Below are 23,460 nucleotides of genomic sequence, written 5' to 3' on the forward strand. Positions count from 1 at the left end.
ACATTTTAGGCTAACGCCGAGGCCCAGAAGAACATCAAACGCTACCAGCAACAGCTTAAGGATATCCAGACCGCCCTCGAAGAAGAACAGAGAGCCCGTGACGATGCCCGCGAACAATTGGGTATCTCCGAGCGTCGCGCCAACGCCCTCCAGAACGAACTCGAGGAATCCCGCACTCTGCTCGAACAAGCTGATCGCGGTCGTCGCCAAGCCGAACAGGAATTGGCCGATGCCCATGAACAACTCAACGAAATCTCCGCCCAAAATGCTTCTATCTCTGCTGCCAAGAGGAAATTGGAATCCGAACTGCAAACACTCCACTCCGATTTGGATGAGCTGCTGAACGAAGCCAAGAACTCCGAAGAGAAGGCCAAGAAGGCTATGGTTGATGCTGCCCGTCTCGCCGATGAACTCCGCGCCGAACAAGATCACGCACAAACCCAAGAGAAACTCCGCAAGGCCTTGGAACAACAAATCAAGGAATTGCAAGTCCGTTTGGATGAGGCTGAGGCCAACGCACTGAAGGGTGGCAAGAAGGCTATCCAAAAATTGGAACAACGTGTCCGCGAATTGGAGAACGAATTGGATGGTGAGCAGAGAAGACATGCCGATGCCCAGAAGAATCTCCGCAAATCTGAACGTCGCATTAAGGAGTTGAGCTTCCAGTCTGAGGAAGACCGCAAGAACCACGAACGCATGCAAGACTTAGTCGACAAACTGCAACAGAAGATCAAGACCTACAAGAGGCAAATCGAAGAAGCCGAAGAAATCGCTGCCCTCAACTTGGCCAAATTCCGCAAGGCACAACAAGAACTCGAGGAAGCTGAGGAACGCGCTGACTTGGCCGAACAGGCTATCAGCAAATTCCGCGCCAAGGGACGTGCCGGTTCAGTTGGACGTGGTGCCAGCCCAGCGGTAAGTGGAGTGACATTTTTTCTTTTCGAAATTTATTTACATACTTTTTATTTTTTGCTTTGTAAACAAAAATATTTATTTTGCGAACTTATGTATTGATTTATTTTTGTTATTATTATTATTATTATTCTCCCCCTCGATTCATGTGCGCTCGATTAGAATTAAATACGGCACAACCAAATGGTCCAACAGTAGAGTGGTGGTGCCATCAGACCACAACACATGAGAAACAAATGCAAAGAGAATTGTAGTTCATAAGCAGCCATTAAAAGAAAGTTTAAAATAATTTATAAAAAAAAGAAACAACAAAAAACCAATACGCCATGCAACATTCAATTTATTTTTCATCATCACAAAACATGATAGAAAAGTGTAGTTGAATCAGACATCGATACCTCGATACTTATTTAACAAAAAATCACAAAAAGCTGAAAAAATATTAAAAAAACAACAAAAAATCTTAAAAACTCTACTTTTTTATTATATATGTATGTGTAAACTGTAGCCGACAGCGTCAAAGGGTGGCCGCCAGAATGCGCTGGACCAATAATTACTTCTCATTACATTTGTAAGTGAATAGTATGCAATATGAGAGCTTTACATAGTTGTTCCTACCAAAACACGAAATCAAGCAATGAACCGTACTCTATAGGAGAAACGGCACAGTCATGCCCCTTTGTCATACATACACATACATATAAAGTGGAATCAGTACTCTCACTCATTGTGCCCACCTGATGTTTGTTGAACTCTCACAAGCATGTTTGCACTGCTGCACTCACTGCACGATGTCATCAGTATATACCTACAATAAGAAAATGAGAAAAATAATGCACTAGAATTATTATTCACAATCACTTTCATCATATTCTCGAAGGAAATTGGTGTCATGCAATTTTTGGATTATTACAAGAATTATTCTATTATCTGATGCACCATTTCCTATATTTAAAAAGTATTGCAATATATACATACAAACATATGTACACCCTAAATAATCCTAGAAAATTGTATGCCCTCCTTGCATTCTCAATAGTGTTGTCTAGTTTGTTTGAGCCTCCTACTTACCAGCCAACCCACCATTTAGGGCACTTAAGATTATTTTCATGATTACATTTCGCACTTGTTACGTTAAAGCGTAACAACTCAAAAAGAAAAGGAAAAGAGTAACAACTCAAAAATTTGTTATTTTAGCGCAACTACTAAACAAATAAGAATGAAACAACCGTTATATTGTTTTTAATGATATTTTCGTGCAATTACATATTTTTTTCCTTGTAATACCTATATTATTAATATTTACGGAAACAGTTTTTCGTCTCTACTGAAAATGTTCAGATTTTGAGTTGTTATGCTTTAACGTAACAAGTGCGATTTATACGTATTATTTTACATTTTACATAAAATATTGTATACTAAATATGTCTTTTCTTCCTCTTCCTCTCTCACGCACTCTACAGCCCCGAGCGATGTCCGTACGGCCACAACTCGACGGATTGGCTTTCCCACCAAGATTCGACCTTGCTCCAGACACCGAATTCTAAATGCCATTTCTATTCTTGGTTTTTAAAAAATTATTTTAAAATAATATTTCATAATTATTTGTTATGTTTAATTTAATTTAAACTATTTACAATACTTTTTTTTGTTTAACTAATTTAAATAAAAAAAAACACATGTATAATTCGAACGACGGGAGAAATATGCACTTAGGCAAAAAATCTCTTAAAACTAAATATAAAAAAACCAAAAACAAACAACAAACCAATGTAAAAGAAAAAAAAACATAAACACATAAAAAACAAACACTAGCATAAGCTCACACCGATGACGATGTTGTTGTTAGTTATGTATGTATGTTAAAAGCGAGAAATCGGAAATGTACTGCGTCTTGTTTTTCGAAACGGTGTACGAAAGTCAGTCTAGCCTATATTGTATTTAATTTTTGCTTTTATACAAATAATGACTTTAAATTAACAAGAATAAAGTGTTGAGGAAAAACCACATGCAATTTGTAAAAATTAACCAAAACAAAAAAAAAACCAAAAACAAAGAAAAGTACTAATGTCGCAAAGGCATAAAAGAATTTCTACGAACAATCCATCTGTAGTATATAGTAAACGAGTGAGAGTTGATTGAAATAGCCGTTTAAATTGTATGTAGTTTTTTAAGCACACGAACACAAGCACACACGAGAAGGAGTATGGAGAATAAAATGGAGAGCCAACGCAGCCGAGGAGCAACCATACACATAGACAGACACTCTCATTATGGCAGAGCTTATGTTTACTGTTACTTTTTTAATTAATCTGAAAGTAATATTAAATTTAAAGATAAAAGTATACAAAAAAGGAACAAAATAAATGTAAATCAATAAAAAAAATCAAAAACAAAAAGTTGTGTTCTCACTGCTTTGTGGAGCTTGAGGAGGAGGGGTTGTAGGGTGTGTAGCCTAAGAATTAAACATAAAAGTTGATCGAAAGCGAATAGGCGGATACCATTTTCAACCACTGCAGTACACTGTAGCGAAATCTAGGAGTACTGACGTGCAGCAAGATACAATTAGAGAATTCTACGTATATATGTATATAAATGCCGAACTGTTTTTTACCACTGTGACAAAAAAAGTGGCGATGTTAGCGTGCAGTTTGGAACTGATTTGAAACTAGTTAATATTTGCAGAAAAGGCATTTTTTTGACTACTAGAGAAAACTTTTTAGATTTTATGTGTGTTCTGAACTGATGGTTGGTTGGTTAAAGTGGTGATTCTTCCAGAATCCAACTAGCGCTTCCGCACCATTTTGTTGCCACATCCTCGTTACCAACTTGTTTAACGGTTATTTACAGCATAACTATATCCAGTCTGTGCGGTTAAGGAATCTTATTAGGTTGTCAACGTCTAAGCCAGATAGTTGTTCGAGATTCTCGAACAGCGGTTGGCCCAAGGTTAACAGTCGGTCCTTCCATAGGGCAGGGCATTCACAGAGGAAATGGAAGATTGTCTCCTTTTTCTCCGGTTGTTTACAACTGTGACAGTATGTATTGTGAGGGATACCCATTTTTGCTGCTTGTTCTCCGATAGACCAAAAGCCAGTTATGACTGTCGTTAGTCTCCAGGCATCCCGTCGTTTCATTCTTATTAATGCCGACGATTACTTGAGGTTGTAGGTGGGCCATAACGTTCTGCTAATTTTGCATTTCGTCTGGACTTTCCACCTGCAGTCTGCGATTCGGAGGTATTTTAGGGAAATTGTGCTCTTGACTGTCCCTAATGGTGTGAGTACCGATTCTGCAAGAGCGTTAATCATGGCAGATCCCCCTCTTGCCAGTTCATCTGCTTTTTCGTTACCTTCAATGTTCCGATGTCCCGGGACCCAGATTAAGGTAACTTTATGGTTTTCACTCAAGATGGTGAGGCTATTCCTACTTTGTTCCACCACTTTGGAGGTTGTTGTGGCCGAACCCAGTGCCTGGATTGCAGCTTGGCTACCCGAGAGAATAGCGATATTACCCTTAAAAGAGAAATCTGCGATTAGTGCTTACAGGCTTCCCCAATTGCCAGTACTTCCGCCTGGAAGACACTGCTGGTATTAAGGAGACGCACAGATTTCTCAATTTTAAGTCTGTGAGAATATATACCAGCTCCAACACCGCAGCCCATTTTACTTCCATCCGTATAGACTGTAGTGTCGAAGTTGTTTAGAGAGAATCCCTTATTCCAATCTTCCTTAGTTGGAAAGAGAGTGGCAAAATTCCTATTGAAAGTTACCGTTGGGACGATGTAGTCAGTTCTCACCGAGATTAACTGAGTTTGTCGCAATAATAGACTATAAAATAAATAAATAATTGGATCGTACACTTCCGTTCGATGTTTGGCCGAACTCCTCCTCCTGGAAATGGAGGGACAGTTTTAAGCCGACTCTGCAGTGCAGTAATCAAATACTCGAGGGCTTAGGTTCAACAGCAGCATTTCTGAGTGATTGCCACAGGCGCTCCTTTCATTAAGACTTGAGCCATCAGTGCAGATAACTACTCGCACTGGCCTAAAAGGTATCCCTTTGACACATTTCTGTGATCATCAACATCATTATTGTTTCCTTGAATCCCTAGCGGGAGTGGGTTCCATTTCATTGCCTTATTTACTATGTATGTTACCGTTCTTTGCATTTTGACATCATTTTGTCTGATTGTTTTGGAACTCACTTTAGATATCTATGTGGCGAAGATCCAATATAGTCTCAAGAGTCAGAGCATTGCCAGATAAGAGCTTCAGTGATAAGCAAAGATGCTGCCCTTTGTGTCCTTTTCAGTTTACTCTTGAATGCTATATTTCACAATGTATACCATCAAACAGTAACCCCATAGAAGAGAATGTGTACCAAGGATAAACTTTTCTTACAAAAAAAGGTTTAACGTTTGGAATCGGCATCAAACTGTATGGGTAAGTAGCACGACCCACATATCAAATTGGAGGTGAAACTCAACCTAACCACCTACACTTACTACTAGAGCCACTTCAAACCCACAAAAATCATTATTTTCTAAATAATTATTTATTTTCACTATCGATAAAATTACAAACTTTAACTTAAATGCAGAAATCAGCATTCATTATAAACGAGAACTGGATTCTTTTAGAAATAATAAAAAAATAGTGCGAAACTTATTAAATATTTTAAAACAATCAAAAGGTTATTTATATACACAGAATAGTTCACTCTGAGTCCTTCTAAACTTTCTACGATTTTTTTTTTTAATTATGAGAACCTGGTGGTTTCGTATTCGGTTTGGTGCGCAACAATTGCTTATGCTGGCCCAGTATGTGTTCCAAATGATTGCATTCACGCAGTTTTCCCTTAAATTCTTCCAAAGTCTCATAGAGTATCGGGTAGAGTTGGGGCAGGATGCCGTGATCCAGAGTGGGGAACAAATGATGCAAAATATGATCGCCGAAATGAGTTAGCACCAAGAACTGTGAATGTTTCAAATCGCCACGATCAATAATCGTATCCACTTGGAAGAGTCCCCAATCACGATCCTCTCGATTAGCATCGCCTTCATGATAGATCTCTGGATCATGATGCGCAGCATTCAAGCCAATCACACAGAAGGCAAAACTTGCAATCATAGTGATGAATAGCCATTGGCGCAGTGATAAAAGTAGCGAAAGATCAGAGAGGAGGAAAATGGCAAGCGGTATGCTGAGTGGCAGAATGTCGTGCCAGTACAAGATATTGTTTTGACGCAGCGAGTAAATGATTCTGAAATAGAAATATGAATATGAAATTTCAAATATGAAAAGAATTCCAAAACTTACCTCGTCGTCAACTGCAGCGGAAAAGCAATACAGTAAGTTATTGGCTCTGTGGCTATTGAGAGATAACGCATGAGTTTGCTCTTCAGATACGGATTGGGTACCCAACAAACGAACGGCTCAAACATGGACAACTCCAAGTCGAGAAACGAATTCGGATATATGTGATGCGACAGCGCATGTGATATACGCCATGAGCAGAAGTTGAACATACTCAGATTGAAGGTGTACATACGCCAATTGTCACGCCTGTGAAAGTAGTTATGCGCCACAATGGTGGTCCAGCAGAGTGCGGTGCCAGCTAGCGCAAGGAAGAGCAAACTCTTTAAACGGGCGCTAAGAATGGCGAAAATAAAGATGGACACCAACAAAGAGGTGTGAATGAGCTGCAAAATAAACAATAAAAAATATATTTATGTAAATTGAAATATGCCGCCTCTTTCTCTCCCCATAGGCTACTTACATCACTCTTCGCTTTCGGTGTTTTATCAATAGTTTTCAGCTTCTCGCGCACTCGTCCACGCAACGTCTTATAGAAGCCATCTTCGTGCATGGTGAGCGTGTAAATGCGCGGGTTTTTAGCATCACGAACTTTGTATTTGTCGAGCATTTTATGTGGTCCTGCGGCGATGTGATGTGCCTCAAATGCTTCGGTGATATCGGTGCCCTGTGTGAAAATGTTTCGGAGTAAGTTAATAAAAATCCCTCTTCAGTACTTTACATTACGCTCTCATCCTCTCTCGCACTCTCTCTCTCTCTTTGCCACTCCCTTTCTCTCTCTCTTTCTCACTTCCTTTCTTTTTATCTCTCTCACTTACCTTCGATTCGATTAGCCAAAACTGGCCACCTGGATGTTTGTTTATGAAATCCGTGAAGTCGTAGATGCCATCATAAATTCGCCATAAGCCCTCAGCTTCATCGTCCAGTTGTTTGCCCAAGAGCCAGCTGTAGAAGAAAATATATATGATTTTTAGTTTATTTCTGCTTGACATAGCTGAGTGTGTCTTTAGGACTGATTATCATTCGTTTTGCCTTAAACACCCACTGGGAAGGGGAAGTATCAAAAAAGATTTCCCAATACGGTACAGCAATCCGCTCTGGGCAAAAAGTGTTCAACTAAGATGTTATGAAAAACTAAATAGGCATATTTTTGTCCAAGTTTTAATAGTAGTATGCCGTAAAACCAATTCATGCCAGAGCCAAATCTCAAAGAGTGTCTGAAGAAAAACTAGGTTTACTCAAGCAGTAATGTAGTCCTTCATAAGACTCAATCAGATTTTGGGTGATTGTAATACCACAGGCAGCTTACTAACTCCATCTATTCCCCTAAAACTATTGAGTTGGCAACTAAGTAATTGCGGATTTCACTCACAGATGGTTTCAGTGGAATTTTTAGGTTTTTGGAAAATCAAAAGGAACATTTTCGTCATATTTTGCATTTTTATTTCCGCAAGGGAAAACCGCATCGCATGCTCATAAAAAGTTATATGCTGTTTATGGTGACGAAGTCTTAAAAGAATGGCAGTGTTTGAACAAATTGGTTTGCCAAATTTTGTTCTGGTGATTTTTCACACAAAGATGAAAAACGCTCTGGTCGTCCAGTTGAAGTTGATGACGCTGTAATCAAAGCAATAATCGATTCCGATCGTCAGAGGACAACACGTGAGATTTGCAGAGAAGCTACATGTATCAGCCAAGTTTCCAAAAACTCGATGCATGGATTCCTCACGAACTGAAAGAAATGAATTAAACGCAACGCATTGACAACTGCGATTTGCTAAAGAAACGCAATGAAAATGATCCATTTTTAAAACGACTGATAACTGGCGATGAAAAGTGGGTTGGCCAGGTGAACCAACTCAAACAACATCAAAAGCTGATATTCATCAGAAGAAGGTCTTGTTATCAGTTTGGTGGAATTACAAGGGAATTGTCTACTTTGCACTCTTACCACCCAATGGAACGATCAATTCTGATGTCTAGATGGAACAACTAACGAAATTAAACAATGCAGTTGAAGAAAAGCGGCCCGAATTGACAAATCGAAAAAATATTGTATTCCATCATAACAATGCAAGGCCACACACATCTTTGGCCACTCGGCAAAAGTTGTTGGAGATTGGTGGGGATGTTTGGCCACATCCACCATATAGTCCTGACCTTGCACCGTTTGATTGCTTTTTGTTTCGATCTTTACAAAACTCCTTGAATGGCAAAAATTTCAATAATGATGACGATGTCAAATCATACCTGATTCAGTTTTTTGCTGATAAAAACCAGAAGTTTTATGAACGTGGGATTATGATGCTGCCTGAAAGACGGCAAAAGGTCCTTTATCAACATTACAGAATAAAGTTATTTAGTTCCATGAAAAAATTGTCTTTGATTTTCTAAAAAAAAATCCGCAATTACTTAGTTGCCAAGCCAATAATTGTTGCTCAGCATCAATTTCGGACCTGTTAACTTCAAGTATGGGAATCTGATCTTCAGACCCCGACAGCGACATATGCTTGAGTAATCCTTCAACCGGTTCAATAAAGGTCTACTTGTAACTATTGCGGTTACATTACACAATAGCAGTTATTTAAGATTTGTCCCTAACTGAAAATTTTCTTAAAGAGAGCATTTATTGTTTGATCATGTTTGATTATTTAACGAATATTTTTAGTTTTCATATCGGTGCATAAATGTGAAAATGTTATTATTATTCACTTCCAAAATAATCCTCTTGCGCCTACCTTTCCTTTAGTATGAAACAAATCAATCTTGAGAAAAGTACCATCAATATCAGTTACGTAGGTAGGTAGGTAAAGGTAGTTCTCATCCGAGGCTTTGTTGCTGTTTTCATTGGGGGGGCTTTTTAAGTGGTGGGTCCCAAGCCCAGCGCACAACCAGCTATCCTGGAATGCTTCGCCTTCTCACGTTAGCTCACTCCCGAACGGGTGTTCGGAAGCTACCCCAAGGATACGTGGGCTAATCCCGGACGTTGTGAGCTGCTTGAACCATATGCAGAAGAATCGTCCTGGCCACTCCCAAGTGAATGGCGATCAGTAACTTTCCCCACTTGTGTGGACTTCTACACATGGAACCACCCTCCTACATTGGACTAAGTAGGCAACTGAGCAGTAAAGTCCTCTCTCGACGAACAAAACTAACACTCTACAAGACTCTCATCATGCCCGTCCTAACATATGGCGCAAAAGCTTGGACGATGGCAACATCCGATGAAGCGATGGTTGGAGTGTTTGAGAGAAAGATTTTGCGTAAGATTTTTGGACCTTTGCACGTTGGTAACGGCGAATATCGCAGACGATGGAACGATGAGCTGTATGAGCTTTATGAACATAGACATAGCGCAGCGAATAAATATCCAGCGGCTACGTTGGCTGGGTCGTGTCGTCCGAATGGATACAAACGCTCCGGCGTTGAAAGTATTCGATGCGGTACCAGCTGGTGGTAGCAGAGGAAGAGGAAGGCCTCCTCTTCGTTGGAAAGATCAAGTGGAGAAGGACTTGGATTCACTTGGTGTGTCCAATTGCCGCCGGTTAGCACGAGAAAGTAACGACTGGCGCGCTTTGTTAAACTCGGCCAAAATCGCGTAAGTGGTTAACGCGCCAATTAAGAAGAGGAGAAGGTAGGTAGGTCTGGTAGCTGCCAATATGACACACTTGTCGTAGATCCGTTGTGCTACCACTAGAGCTTCTTCCTTTATATCTTTTAAACGATCCTCTTTTGGTTATAGCATGTTCTACAATAATCGTAGTATGGAGCTCCCAGCATTCAAGCAGGGTTACCTGTTAGGCAATGACCGGTTAATACATTTATCAAAGTTCTTGTAATCTCTCTGTTAAGTTTTAGCAGGCATTTTGAACGACCACTGTAGAGTGTCGGCATTGTCAATTTGCTTAATTTGCGTTAGTTTTTGCTATTTTGAATTTACTGCTTTAATGTTTCTCTGTCTATCAGTAATTTACAAGTGGCTTTGGGCATGTTTATCAACTCTTCAATTGAATTGAATTCGATTGAATGGTGTGGGTTGTGCCTTTTCTGACAAGTTCATCTGCTATACAGTTTCCTGCTATATTTCTATGACCTAGCACCCAAATTAGGTTTAGATTGAAATACCGGGATAAGTCGTTTAAGCGTTTATAACATTCCATGACAGTTTTTGCTGAGTGCGTTCTGATTAAATGACGACTTTCCTGATGGATAGGCGGAATAATTGCTCTATCTCTAGTTTTTTGGAGTTGACCCCTCCACTAATTTATTACCTAACTTTGAGCCATCTGTATAGATGATTGTTTCATTTTCAATAAGGATAATGTGATAAAGGATTTATTTAAATTAATATCCTCGAATTCTATCAAGCGAATTTATATAAAATGCTCGAATAGCCCTTATGGGTCGTTCTAAATGAGTTTATTTCCCTTAATCTAAGAGCTGATTTGGCAGCTAATTGCTTATCGAATAGTTCGAATAGTAATAAGTTTAGTATAATATTTAATGCACAATTAATAAGTAAGGAATCTGTTCCCTATTCTAACATATCTCGGCCAGGCTCGTTGCTGTCAAAGAGATCGCTCGTAGATTTTGAATTCGAATTTTGATGCCTGAGTGGTCACAGTAGGCGAATGGACTACCATTACAAAATACACAGGTTCGGACCCCGGGCATGAAACCACACTTGATAGAAAGTGTTTTCCTTTATTTGTGGAAAAATATCAAGACGCATCTCACAAATAGGAGGAGAAGCTCAGTTAAACATCCAAAAATGGTTGTATATTAAAAAAGAATTTCCTGCACTTATTACCGCCTTATGGCTAAACTATCCTTACCTTTTGTTCAATTTAGACAGCCTACTCAACGAGACGCCACCTAGATCAAGTGGATGAATCCTCTAAGGGGGGTCTTTCATAAATTAGCAGCATATATTCTTGAAGCATCACGAGCAAAATGATAACGGCACCTCAACAGCTCTCATTAGTATAATCAGTAATTATGAATTTGTTGGTTAATCAGTGACGTTATTTAAGCTCTAATGACAGCTGATTGTTTTAATCAATTTGACCTTTTGAAAGCTTCACGAATTTATATGAACCCTCTATTCCAAAAAAACCAACTTTTTGCAAATACGATATGCATATGTAAATTCTTAAACATAAAAGAGCTAATAAAATGCAACGTGTGTAACAGCCTTTATTTAGTGTAAACAAGCATAAGACTATCAGCCCGCCGAGCAGACCATAAAAATTCGGCAAATTCTCATTAACACATATGATTTTTAGTCAGAATTTTTAGGCTTACACGTTTCTAGTCGCTTCAATTTTAATGCGAGCTTCAAGTGGCTCAAAATTCTAGTTAATTCTTGCCATTTTTTTCGCTGAGGTGTTGCGTATTTTATTCCATATAAACAAAATATTTTTGTACATAAATAACAAAAAACAATTGTAAAGAAATAAATAAATAGTCTTAGCGTGCGATGTATTTTTCTTTTTCTGTTTTTAATCGAAAAGTGCACACCCCCAATTCCAAAAAAAATCGAACCTTTTGCAAATTTAATACAAATATTTTTTTTTAATCACTGAATACGAATGTAGTGGTGTTTTAAATTTAAAATTTAAGTTTAAAATTTTATCAAATATTTTTAACCAAAAATATTTTTTTTTAAGAATATATTACTCCAAAAAATGAGGACAGTAATATACCCTATAAGAACCATATAAAGAAAAGTCTCAAAGTTTGTATAAAATTTGTAAAAATTCGTTACTTTTTATTCAGAATTTTTAGAAAAAGTTCGGGCATGCATTTTCATCGATCATTAAATTTTTGTACAATAAAACGCAAGTTTCAATTGGTTCAAAAATTGCGTTGATTTTTCACAATTTCTTTTTTGTCGAAGGTGTTGGGTTTTTCTTCCATATAAAAAAATGTGGAGTAGGCGTTAAATGGAGAAAACACTTAAGAGCGCTTTCGAAAAAAATTCTAAAAAATCAGTGTGCTTTTCAACCTAATTGAAACTTGCACTTGAGCTATAACAAAATTCATCACTAGGTTTATTATACCAAAATATCAAAATTTAACGACCTATAAAATTGTATGCTTGAAATTTTTCAGAAATTTTGAATATAATGTTTGAAATTTTGGCGAATTTTTTAAAATTTTGTACCAATTTTGAATTTTTTATAAAATAAAATAATAATGTAAGTTTATATTAGGTGCGCAACTAAGTTCGCGCTATTTGTCAATAGATGCCGCCAGTAGTGTGTGCAAGTCATTTCTAACATAACCTAAAAGTCATAAACAAAGCTTAGACATATGGTAAACAAACTGTTTCAACACATTAGAGATTTTGTTTTGTTATCATATACTTTTGGTTTTGTGAAAATGTCTGATTTTGTGATAAATAATCGTAATTTTCGGGAAGTGTTCATTTCCCTCTTTCATTCGAAAGCTGAAGCGCATCGAGAGCTACACAAAGTTTATGGAGATGCTGCTTTAAGTGAAACAATGGGCCAAGATTGGTTTCCTCGCTTCAAAGACGGTGATTTTAATGTTGAAGGGCAAAAACCTTCGAACACGCTGAATTGGAGGCATTGCTCAATGAGGATTCGTGTCAAACGCAAGAAAAGCTTGCTTCAGTATTAGGAGTTACCCGCCAATCCATTTCCAAGCGATTGCATGCTTTGGGAATGATTCAGAAACAAGGGACTTGGGTTCTTTATGAGTTAAAACCAAGGGATATTGAACGTCGTTTTTTCACCTGTGAACAACTGCTTCAGCGGCAAAAAAAGGAAGGGTTTTCTTCATCGCATCGTGACGGGTGATGAAAAATGGATTCATTACAGCAATCCAAAGAAAATAAAGTCATGGGAACTGCCCGGCCATGATTCTACGTCGTCGCCTCGGCCGCATATTCACACAGCGATGGTAATGCTATGTATTTGGTGGGACCAATGAACTGTTAAAACCAAGCGAAACCATCACTGGGGATCGGTGTCGACTTCGGTTGATGCGTTTGAGCCGAGCACCGCCGCGATACGCGGAGAGGGATAGAAAAGTGATTCTACAGCATGACAATGCCTTGCCAAGCCCGTTACAACCTACCTGGATACCGTCCGATTATCACCTGTCCCAATCGATGGCACATGGTCTAGCTGACCGGCAGCTCCATTCATATGAAGACATCAAAAAATGGCTTGATCCGTGGATAGCCTCAAAAGATGAACAGTTTTACAGCGACGGTATACGAGATTTACCAGAAAGATGGGAAAAAGTAGTAGCCAGCGATGGGCAATGCTTTCACTGAATCACTTGTAACCATTTTTTCAGAATAAAGTTGTATTTTCATCAAAAAACAGCGCGAACTTAGTTGCGCACCTAATAAAATAATAATTGAAGTTAAAATGTAAATAAATAATATGTATATATAGTTGGCAGTTCATATCAGCTTCTAAAAAAATGAAAATGCATTCCTCAAACGAGTGGCTCAACCTGTTGAAATTTAGTTATTATTATCATTGTCAGTGCCTCTATGCCAAAGTGAAATATTGCATAATGTGATCATTTCTGTAAACAAATTAAATCTGCGAATTAATTAGAAATCTACCAGTAAATAGAAATTTATTCAATAGGCAAACAATTGATAAGAGAAAATAACATTAAAGCGCACTTATTCAGATAACCGTACACTTTAGTATGCAGAACTAGCAAATTGCGACATATTTATGAAACTCAGATTATTCTAATATGAGATTACGTTAAGATTTTGAATGCAATCACGACCTAATAAATGTGCGCGTGCCTTAATAGGTTTGGCCAAAACAATTAGAAATAAAAAAGTTTACCAACCTATTGCCAGACTACACCCTGTGCTCTGTGCTCGTTATCTGTGTACTCTTGACAAATTAATAAAAAATTGAAAATAATGAAGATATATAACTGACAACCGACAGCTTTTTGGAATTCCGAGTATAACTTGGCGAAACAGAAGGCGTAGCCAGCAGCTATGTCAACTTCGCAAGTTCATTTCGAAAATTCGACAATTATGCCAAAAGAGAGCTTTTTATTTTGGACACAGAGCACAAGAATTATGATGAATATTAAATTTTGATGAAAGATAATATTAAGTCAACAGAATGGGACTTTACGTATGTATACATACAAGTTTATATGTATACAAATGTACATTAGGGTCATCATCCTCATTTCCTTAATCTCCCATCGGTGCATCGCCTCAGTACATTATGGTGACGAAATTATAAAATTCATTATATTGTAAGACTTTCTTTTTTTTAAATCAATTTTTTAATGAAATTTTTTTTTTTTTTTCAAAAATTAATTTTTGGTTATAAATTAAACTTTTAAAATATTTAAAAAAAAATCAAATCAGATCCAAAAAAAATCGGATCAATTAATTATTTTTTTTTTTCAAAATTAAATTTTTTATTTTAAACTATTTTTTAAAAATAAACTTTTAAAATATTTTTTTTTTTTTCAAAAATCACTGTACTACCTAGCACACCGTTGTTCGGCTCTGAGCGAATTTGACAGATATGCCGACGTCATTCGTTTTGTGTTTCACTACGCTAAAGCTAAATTTTATCAAACACAAAACGAATGACGTAGAATAAAAAGATCCCCTCAACAAATTTTTTTTTCACCATACCTAACGAGCAAACTTGGTATCTATAATCTTTGCCGCAGCATGAACTATGGTGAAAAACGAAATTAAGCGTCTAACTGCGGCTGCATCGTCATCGGGGATTCGACAGCAGAATTCTGTCCGCTCATGTCACACGTATTCACACACTCGTCCAATCAGTCATTACTTAGATGGCAACGAAGTACCGTGAGTGTAGACTGCGTAGATTTTTTTGTATATCACCACCACAATCTCGATTGTTTCGTAAACAAACCGCTGTCATTACCCCAGTAACGTCGGCCAATCAGGTGATTCTTTCAAATTCGCTGGGGGCCGGTTAACGGTTTGATATTAGCCACGCCTTCTGAAAACCTTTCTCCATGGTTCATACCTATGAATCAGATGATATCGCTAACCTGAACTTTGTGGCTCCGTTATTTAATGGCTTATGCTGCCATAGCATACAGGAATTCTGATTATTCGCTCATCAGGAATGTAAGCTTAGTCTTAGATTGGATCAGCATTAGCTTTAGCCTTCATGTAAATGCCAGATGTATACCTATGAAACCGGAGTTGCGTTAATCGAATGTTTTAATTTTTTAAATTTTCGTTTTGAAAACATTTTTTTACTTCTTCTAACATCCAGCAGTTCGGAATGGTGAAACATTTCTAACAAAAAACCTTTTCCCTCAACTAATTAAGCCGATTTTTATGCCTTCAAATCTCGATATGCGAGCAGAAATTTATTTTTATTTCTCTCTAAAACAAGGAGAAACTGTAAAGGTGCTGGCTCACTTGTTTCGTTTTGACAACTGCCAAAAAAAAAAAATAGAAACATTCTGTAATATATGAAAGTTGGCCAAATGACAGCTTTGCTTCATGCGCTTCAAGTGCTTTAAAGGTTCGAACAGCGCTTTAAGGGTATTTCAATTTCTCTTTCTTCTCTTTTCAATTTCTGGCATCGCTTCGTGTTGTTGTATTTTTTTTTGCAATTACTCTGACACCATTCAAAGCAAGCATTTGGCCATGGAAGCTTTCACAGCAAGCCTGCACTGGGCCAGCACTTTTATAGGTCCACGCTATCGACAACAATTCATGAATTGTATGCTCCAAAAACTCTCTAAAAATACCATAAATATTATTCTGATTTTGCAGCTACATACATATGTACGTAGTTCGCGGGAGTCGAGTTGACATGAAGTTCAATCGTAGATAACCTGTTTGGTTTAAAATGTTATTGATCTCGCCATTGGACATATCTATTGCGGAATAAACTATTTTTTCACGTCCATTGCTTTTACTGTCAATCTTGAAATCTTGACGACTTCCCAACTCACTTCAACCAGGTAAGTGGGTGAAATGATTGACGCGTGGTACTGGCACTCCCCAAATAGCACTAAAGCACCGTTTTGATACCATTATGAGACCTCCAACAGGCAGATATCTACTGCCAGCCAGCCAGAGCTGTTGATGTAATGGAGAAGATTGAGGGACTTAGGTTGGCGCATTACACAGGCCGTCATAGAAAGGAGCACCTAGCGACTTTAATCGTCTAGGCCAAAACTTGGGCATTTACAGGGAAAGTACTCAACAGTCTCTTTCTCTGAAACGATTCCACAGCTTCATCCATGGGGGTTAAATAGTGAGCCTAGCTTTTCACGTTCACAGCTACGAGTACGGGAATTGAATGGCGTGGAGTCCCCAGGACTATCTGAGTCTTGTTTGCGCATTCCCGATAAATAAGTTATGCAACAGTCAGTGGAATACCGAAGATCAGTTAGGAGGTCTCTGAGACTAATTCGGTCGAGACCAATTCTTGGCAAGCTCTTCAGCAATTTCATTTCTCTCTATGTTCCTATGTCCACGAACCCAAATCAGGAAAATGTTACCTGTACACCCAACGGACTTGATCTCCCTCTTACAGGAGTAAACTAATTGTGGATCTGCACCATGGCGTCGTCAGAGCTTTGATTGCGGCTTGACTACCCGAAAAAATGTAGATATCTCCTTAGCTCCCACGTTCCCTAAGCATTTTGCATGTCCAAAGTATAGCAAAGACTTCTGCCTGAAAAAACACTAGCAGTATTCGGCAGTTTTAAGGAAATAGATAAATTGGTTGATTTAGAGAAAATCACTTCTCCGACTTCCAATTCCATCTTAAAGCCGTCAGTCAGGACCGAGGTGCCAGCTTCGGTGCAGAGGCATAGTTTTTCCTCTCGCTCCAATCCTACCTACTTGGAAAGATTGTCCTGGCACGACTCTCAAACTTCAGTTTGCGGATATAAGCTTAAGCCTTAGCAGCCAGAAAGTTGACTTAAGTGAGTAGCTCAAACTGCTATTGGCAAGAGCCTCTTTATAATAGGTAAATAGTTCGCACTTTCAATTAACTATTTTTTATACCATTTGTTAATTATAAAAGTGTTTGCCAGCTGAATGAAATTAAGTATATCCACATACCACAAATCGGTGTAAGATTTTGATGCATTCTTTTCAAAAGCACTTTGTCTTTTTTTTTATTTTTTTCATTTACACTGCTTTCACAGGACTCACCTTTTCGTTGTTATCAACTTGTCATTCCGATAAGTGGGGAACTTCGTAGCAATGCCCGACTCTTTCCACGTTTCTATAACCATTTTGTTTTTTGTCTATTCAATTACTTTATTTTCTACTGAAATTGCACCAAGGATGTTCTCTACAGGATTTTGCGATATACTCCCCAATACCCCCGTTAGCAGTTTAATGTATTGAGCACCGAACGTTCAGCTAAACCGACCCGATTGGTACTGAATGCAGATTGATTTTACGTAGACCATTTTAAATTGCTGATTTTCGCACTCGCCGGGGAAAATGACAAGCGATTTCTTATCAAATTAAGAAAAAAATACATAATAATGCAAATATTGCTCCTAAGTAAGTATGTATGTTTTTATTTATTTATTAATTTGAATCTATTAATTTGCTGTCAGTCACATTCGGCACCCTGTGAATATTTCTGGTCGGTACTTATCAGTACAAAGACCGAACTTATAAATAAACCAATCCCGATGTGCGGGTATCAGTTGGCGTCTTAATCTAAATACTGCTAAATGCATTTACGTTTTGTGGAAAAATATCTTCCAAACTTACTTAGTGTAAGCAAGTTTTAACTGTAGAGTATTTTTAGATTAACTTTTCAAAGTTTATTTCTCTTCGCGGTTTGTTCTGGATTAGAGCTTTCCGGCTGTTGTGCGAACATGATTTGGTTTCATAGAATTTACTAGTTAAACTTATGTGATTTCTGCTAGTCACAGTGGTACCGGTTTACGAGCTGAGCTGGTTTTATTTTTCACATGATTCTCGCTTATAATAAATGTGATTCGATGCAAAAGTCATTGTTTGTCGTTTTGTAGGTATTTACAATTAGTGAAACACTAAGTGATAGCCACATGCGCAAAAATGTTTGACAGAATTTCTTTTAAAATGTCTTCTCAGAATTTCTTCTTCAAATTTCTCTTATTTGCGCGTGTGGGCGCTCGTTTCATCAATCAACCACAAATACTTTCTACTGAAATAAGGTTTGGTCGTGTAAAAAATTATACAGTTACTTGCCAGTAACGTAATTTCCGAGAATTCGCGCTCAAAGACAAAAAGTCTAGTAACAGCTGATTAAAGTTTTAGCGGAACAAATCACAAAAATTAAAAATTTGTTCTGTTGAGCTACCTCGCATTAAATTAAAAGAAGAAATAAAGCAAATAAATAACGCCTGCCGCCGTAGCCGAATGGGTTGGTGCGTGACTATCATTCGGAATTCAGAGAGAACGTAGGTTCGAATCTCGGTGAAAGAGAAAATGAAGAAACAGTTTTTTCTAATAGCGGTCGGCCTTCAGCAAGCAATGGCGAAGCTCTGAGTGTATTTCTGCCATGAAGAAGCTCCTCATAAAAAATACCTGCCGTTCGGAGTCGGCTTGAATCTGTAGGTCCCTTCATTTGTGGCACAACATCAAGACGCACGCCACAAATAGGAGGAGGCGCTCGGCCAAACACCCAAAAGGGGTGTACGCGCGAACTATGTGTGGGTCATGTAAAATTTGCTTTTTGAATCGGCTATAAAAAAAAACGAATCAATATTTTTTCAAACTTCTTTTTTATTTTGAAGATTGAACATTGTCATTTATGAATAAAAAATAATATCGTTCAAATGACTGCCACGACTGGCTTTACAGCAGTCCATTCGATCAACCCAATTTTTAAGCACATTTTCGATTGTTTGAGCTCCAATTTCATGAATGGCAACTTCGATTTCGTGTTTTAAAGCATCAATCGTATCTGGATGGTTCGCATAGCATTTGTCCTTAACGGCTTCCCACAAAAAATTGTAAAACGGGCTTAAATCACAGCTCCGAGGCGGCCAATTGATATCGGAATTCAAAAACGGTATCCAAAAGTTCGAGTGTAACTTTGGCAGTGTGACAAGTTGCACCGTCCTGTTGAAACCAAATGTCGTCCATTTCATCCTCTTCAATTTTTGGAAACAAAAACTCATTGAGCATGTCACGGCAACGCTCGCCATTTACTGTAACCGCGGAAGAAGAAGAAGAGTCACCACTTTGGAAATAGGTTTTCAATATTTCCCTATTTTGTTCAAGCGTATAGCGTCCCATTTCGTAAATGTCAAACCTTTAAGTAAATTATGAACACATTTGACATGTCATTTGTGTTACCATTCTCAAAAAAATAGATGGTTCAAAAAGCAAACGCTATATGGCCCACCCGTATATATATATACTCGTAACTATAATATCTTTTCTATGTCTTAAGCGTAATAGAAAGTATAAAAAGTCCCTATAAGGTTGGGTAAATAACTATAAATTGCTTTTATCTCTATTTTACGAGTATAAAAACGAAAACTTTTATTGCGTTTTTCTCGAAATACGTCTTTTCCAAATATAACTCAAAAAATAATCAAGATATCATTTTTTTCACTTAAAATTTTCATTTCTTTTCGTTAAAAATAGGTAAGTGCAAAGCGGAATAACTTATTTCAATGAAAATTTATTTTCTGGTTGAGTTCAGTTGATTACAAGAGGCTGCACATTCCATGGCGCAAATTAAAGGAGCCACGTTTGAACAGCTGTAACGCCGCCATTTTTTTTTTTTCAAAAAACTTTTTCTATATTTATTTAAGCATGAATATTATACATGGCGGCCTCGGTAGTCTAGTGTAAGTGCACTAGACTGCCATCCCAGAGGTTGTGGGTTCGAATCTCACGTAAAGCACGGCTTTCGTACTTTTCCAAATTTACCTACTTTCCCTGTTTCTACCTACTTTCCCTGCTTCTAAAATAAAAAAACCAAAACAAAAAACATTCCTCCAATTCCATTCCTCAACCCCCAAAAACTAATCCTTTCCATCCTTTACATACCTACTCAATAATCTGCGCATTATTTGCATTTTGGCTGCTAAAACAAGCTAAAAAACAAAGAGTTAGACATTTCATCAGTGACGCCAGCAAGAGGAAGCGGACAGCCGCGGTAATAGCGCAGACACACCAATTTTAGCAAAGTCCTCAACCATCTGTGCGATCCTTCTGCCGGAAAAATGTGCGACACAGATGGCGCTCCAAGCAGTTAGAAGGCGTTGTTCCTAAGCAACGAGAGGTGGGCATTCCCAATACTTAGGACAGGTAGTGAAAAACTGATAAACGAAACCAACGCAAGACTGAGTCTTGTCGAGGCCCTGTGCTCCCGAGAGGAGTGTGAACAAGAAAAAAAATTATGCAAGTCATTTATTTTAAGATAATAAATACACTCAGTTTTTCGCAAAAAATTATTGAAAAACTCGTTGGCTGGAGGGGCTGCCCACCCTTAAGGCTCCTTCCACCGCTGCACGTTTAGCTTTTCAACTAACTTCCACGTTTCAAGCCATCTCTTTCTGGGGCGTCCGCTTCTTCGGCCTCCGAAAAGGCGCAATTCAACCGCTTTTTGAATTGACCTCTCCTTGGGCGTTGCAAGCACGTGTCTGAGCCATTGTATCCTCTGAGATTTTATAAATCTTATCACAGTCCAGTTTTCAGTTTCAGTCAAAACTGCTACATTTTTTACTGACGAGCATATTCGCCAATATGGCAGTAGCATTACACTCTAATTAGTTGAAATAATAAACAAAGTTGTTTACAATAAATATGTAGGTAAAAGCAAAAAAAAAATGGTTAAAATTATGCAAATTCAGCTATCAGTTTTAGTAACTGAAATGTTTATAAAATAAAATTTTACAATTCATTGTGTAAATAAATTCATGGAAATGATGCACAGAATGACTAGGCCTATCGGAACTATGATCGCATAATCAAATGAAGGTCACAATTGCATACAAACGTACGCGCATGCACTCAATGATAATTGCCATTTCCAGGGATATACCGGAAGGTTTGCAAATTCAATACGTTACTAGTTGTAGACGCTAGTTAAGCGCTGCTATTTATTAGTGTCATTAACGTGTGAGGAAAACGTGAGGAAGCATTACTCTTATTATGGCGAAGCAAAAACTTACTTTAATCTATGCAATGACGTTTCTAAACTTCAAGTGCTTTCTATGAGAAGCTTTTTCATGGCATAAATGCACTCACAGGCTTTTCATTTGCTTTCGAAGGAACACTTTTTATAATTTGCTATTTCATATCCCCGGTGGGTTACCTACGGAATGTTAGTTATGCACAAAACAATTCGGCCCAATTAGCCTCATTTTAGATGTGATTTTATATGTTAAAACATATTCTTAAGAAGTGCCACGCCTTCTTTTCAAAACAACAGAAAAAAATGGCTTTGTATGGGATTCGATTCCTTATACTCGATTTTTTGCCACAAATTAAATATGATAATATTGGCAAAATCTCATCTCTCAAATTTCGTGGGCATCCACACGGGGCACTGTCTGCGGGGTATACATGCCGTGAGACTCGGAATTACTTCGAGTCCTTTTTGCGTCAGCTGTATGGAGGATGAGGTGGAATCATCTCGGCGCCTGTTCCTCAGCTGCCCAGCTTCATCAGCAGCATAAAGAGGTTAACACAAACGCAGACTAGTCACCGTTCGTCCCTTTCGTCCTTTTTCCCTTCACCTCTTTTCCCCCTCTTGCAATGTGTATCACAAAGGGTGAACCAAACTTCTTTCGTCCAAGTGGGCCCACTCTCTGGGCAACCATCACTACCTAACCTAATCTAACCTGGTTTACTCTAATCTGTAAAACCTTGTACGCAGTTAGCGCGGAATATTTTTCTACACACACACATATTTATGGTAATTATTTGCTTATTTTGTTATTTTATTAAGTGAATCATCAAATTTTGCAGATATTTAATACCCTTAATAATAATAATAATAATAATAAAAAAAAACAAGAGCTAAATATGAAATTGTTAAAATGCTCCAATAAATTTGAAAATTCTAATATAAGTTATACATTAAGTAAGCTATACAATTTTCGAGTAAAACTTAAATCTAATAACATAAAATATGCATAAGAATTGTAAAAAGAAAAAATTCTATAGTTTTCTATGTAGTTTTGCACCAGTGTAAATACTATGCTGTCATTAGGTAATAAGTTCTCTTTTGCTGAATATCTGTATTCTAAGATAGATTGCAAATAAAGTATTTCCATTTAAAAAAAAAAAAAATATTTAATACCCACTAATTTTTCCCACTTTTTTATAAACTCTTCTTCTTGATTATTTAATTTACCAAGTAAAAAGTCAAGCAGCTTCATAAAAGCAATAGTTCCAATTAGTACAAAAAAGAAGTAGAAGGTGGGTACCATAAATAAACTGAAACAATACACATGCGGCAACCGCAGACGAAAAACGAACGTACAGTCCAGTATTCTGTAATTTCTTCTTCTTCTTCTTAGCGTCACAGTCCTTGGTGAACCATTGCTTCCTTCACAGCTTCTTGCCATCGATCTCGATTTACAGCCACTTCTCTCCACCATTGCATCATTATTCAGACTTATTATGAAAACGGGCGTTCAAATCAAAATGCAAAATGCGGGCGTTAGAAGAAAATCATCTTCAGTGATATGGCACATTTTCACCTCAGTGGATTCGTCAATAAACAGAATTGCCGCATTTGGGCGAATGATAATCCAAGAGTGATTGCCGAAAAACCAATGCACCCACAAAGAGTAACTATTTGGTGCGGTTTATGGGCCGGCGGCATCATTGGGCCGTATTTTTTCCAAAATGAGGCCGGTCAGGCAGTTACTGTGAATAGTGTTCGCTATCGTGAGATGAAATCGAACTTCTTATGGCCCGAATTGGAAGATGTAGATGTGGACGATATGTGGTTTCAACAAGACGGTGCCACTTGTCATACAGCTAACGAAACAATGGCTCTTCTGCGCGAAAAATTTGATAGCCGAATAATCTCACGTCGCGGCGATGTCAATTGGCCGCCAAGATCATGTGATTTGACACCGTTGAACTTCTTTCTTTGGGGTTATTTGAAAGAAAAGGTATACGTCGATAAGCCAGCAACAATTCAAGAGCTAAAGGATGAGATAATTCGGCACATCAACGGCATTGAACCTCAATTATGCCTCAGCGTCATCGAAAATTT

General features: G+C 37.9%; 2 protein-coding genes across 23 annotated transcripts in view; one reads left to right on the forward strand and one right to left on the reverse strand.

Moving 5' to 3' along the window:
• Window positions 1-2,973, forward strand: part of LOC128863236 (myosin heavy chain, muscle) — a 48,480-nt gene extending 45,507 nt beyond the window's left edge. For 19 of the 22 annotated variants that reach the window (XM_054102306.1, XM_054102310.1, XM_054102302.1 and 16 more), the window contains exons 17-18: window positions 10-915; window positions 2,376-2,973. In XM_054102306.1, coding sequence (XP_053958281.1) covers window positions 10-915; window positions 2,376-2,459 — 990 coding nt within the window. In that variant the 3' untranslated portion in view covers window positions 2,460-2,973. Of the gene's footprint in view, window positions 1-9; window positions 916-1,074; window positions 1,247-1,420; window positions 1,484-2,375 lie in introns of those variants that run through there. The other 3 variants (XM_054102308.1, XM_054102307.1, XM_054102309.1) reach the window with 2 other exon arrangements.
• Window positions 2,974-5,446: 2,473 nt separating this feature from the next.
• On the reverse strand, window positions 5,447-17,668 carry LOC128863926 (cytochrome b5-related protein). The gene is made up of 5 exons (XM_054103348.1): window positions 17,421-17,668; window positions 7,048-7,174; window positions 6,693-6,896; window positions 6,233-6,615; window positions 5,447-6,176 (listed from the first exon to the last, which is right to left on the reverse strand). The coding sequence occupies exons 1-5, from the start codon at window positions 17,501-17,503 to the stop codon at window positions 5,669-5,671; spliced, it is 1,305 nt and encodes a 434-aa protein (XP_053959323.1). The 5' UTR covers window positions 17,504-17,668; the 3' UTR covers window positions 5,447-5,668.
• Window positions 17,669-23,460: the final 5,792 nt, after the last annotated feature.

Source organism: Anastrepha ludens, chromosome 5 (genome assembly GCF_028408465.1).
Source record: "Anastrepha ludens isolate Willacy chromosome 5, idAnaLude1.1, whole genome shotgun sequence".
In the NCBI taxonomy this organism is placed as follows: domain Eukaryota; kingdom Metazoa; phylum Arthropoda; class Insecta; order Diptera; family Tephritidae; genus Anastrepha; species Anastrepha ludens.

Bases quoted from the DNA above. Each gene is read 5' to 3' on its own strand.
- LOC128863926 (XM_054103348.1), bottom strand. From the start codon at position 17,503: ATGGTTATAGAAACGTGGAAAGAGTCGGGCATTGCTACGAAGTTCCCC. The intron at 6,897-7,047 runs GTAAGTGAGAGA...ATTTTCACACAG, and splicing joins TTTGGCTAATCGAATCGAAG to GGCACCGATATCACCGAAGC. The intron at 6,616-6,692 runs GTAAGTAGCCTA...TTTATTTTGCAG, and splicing joins CACCGAAAGCGAAGAGTGAT to CTCATTCACACCTCTTTGTT.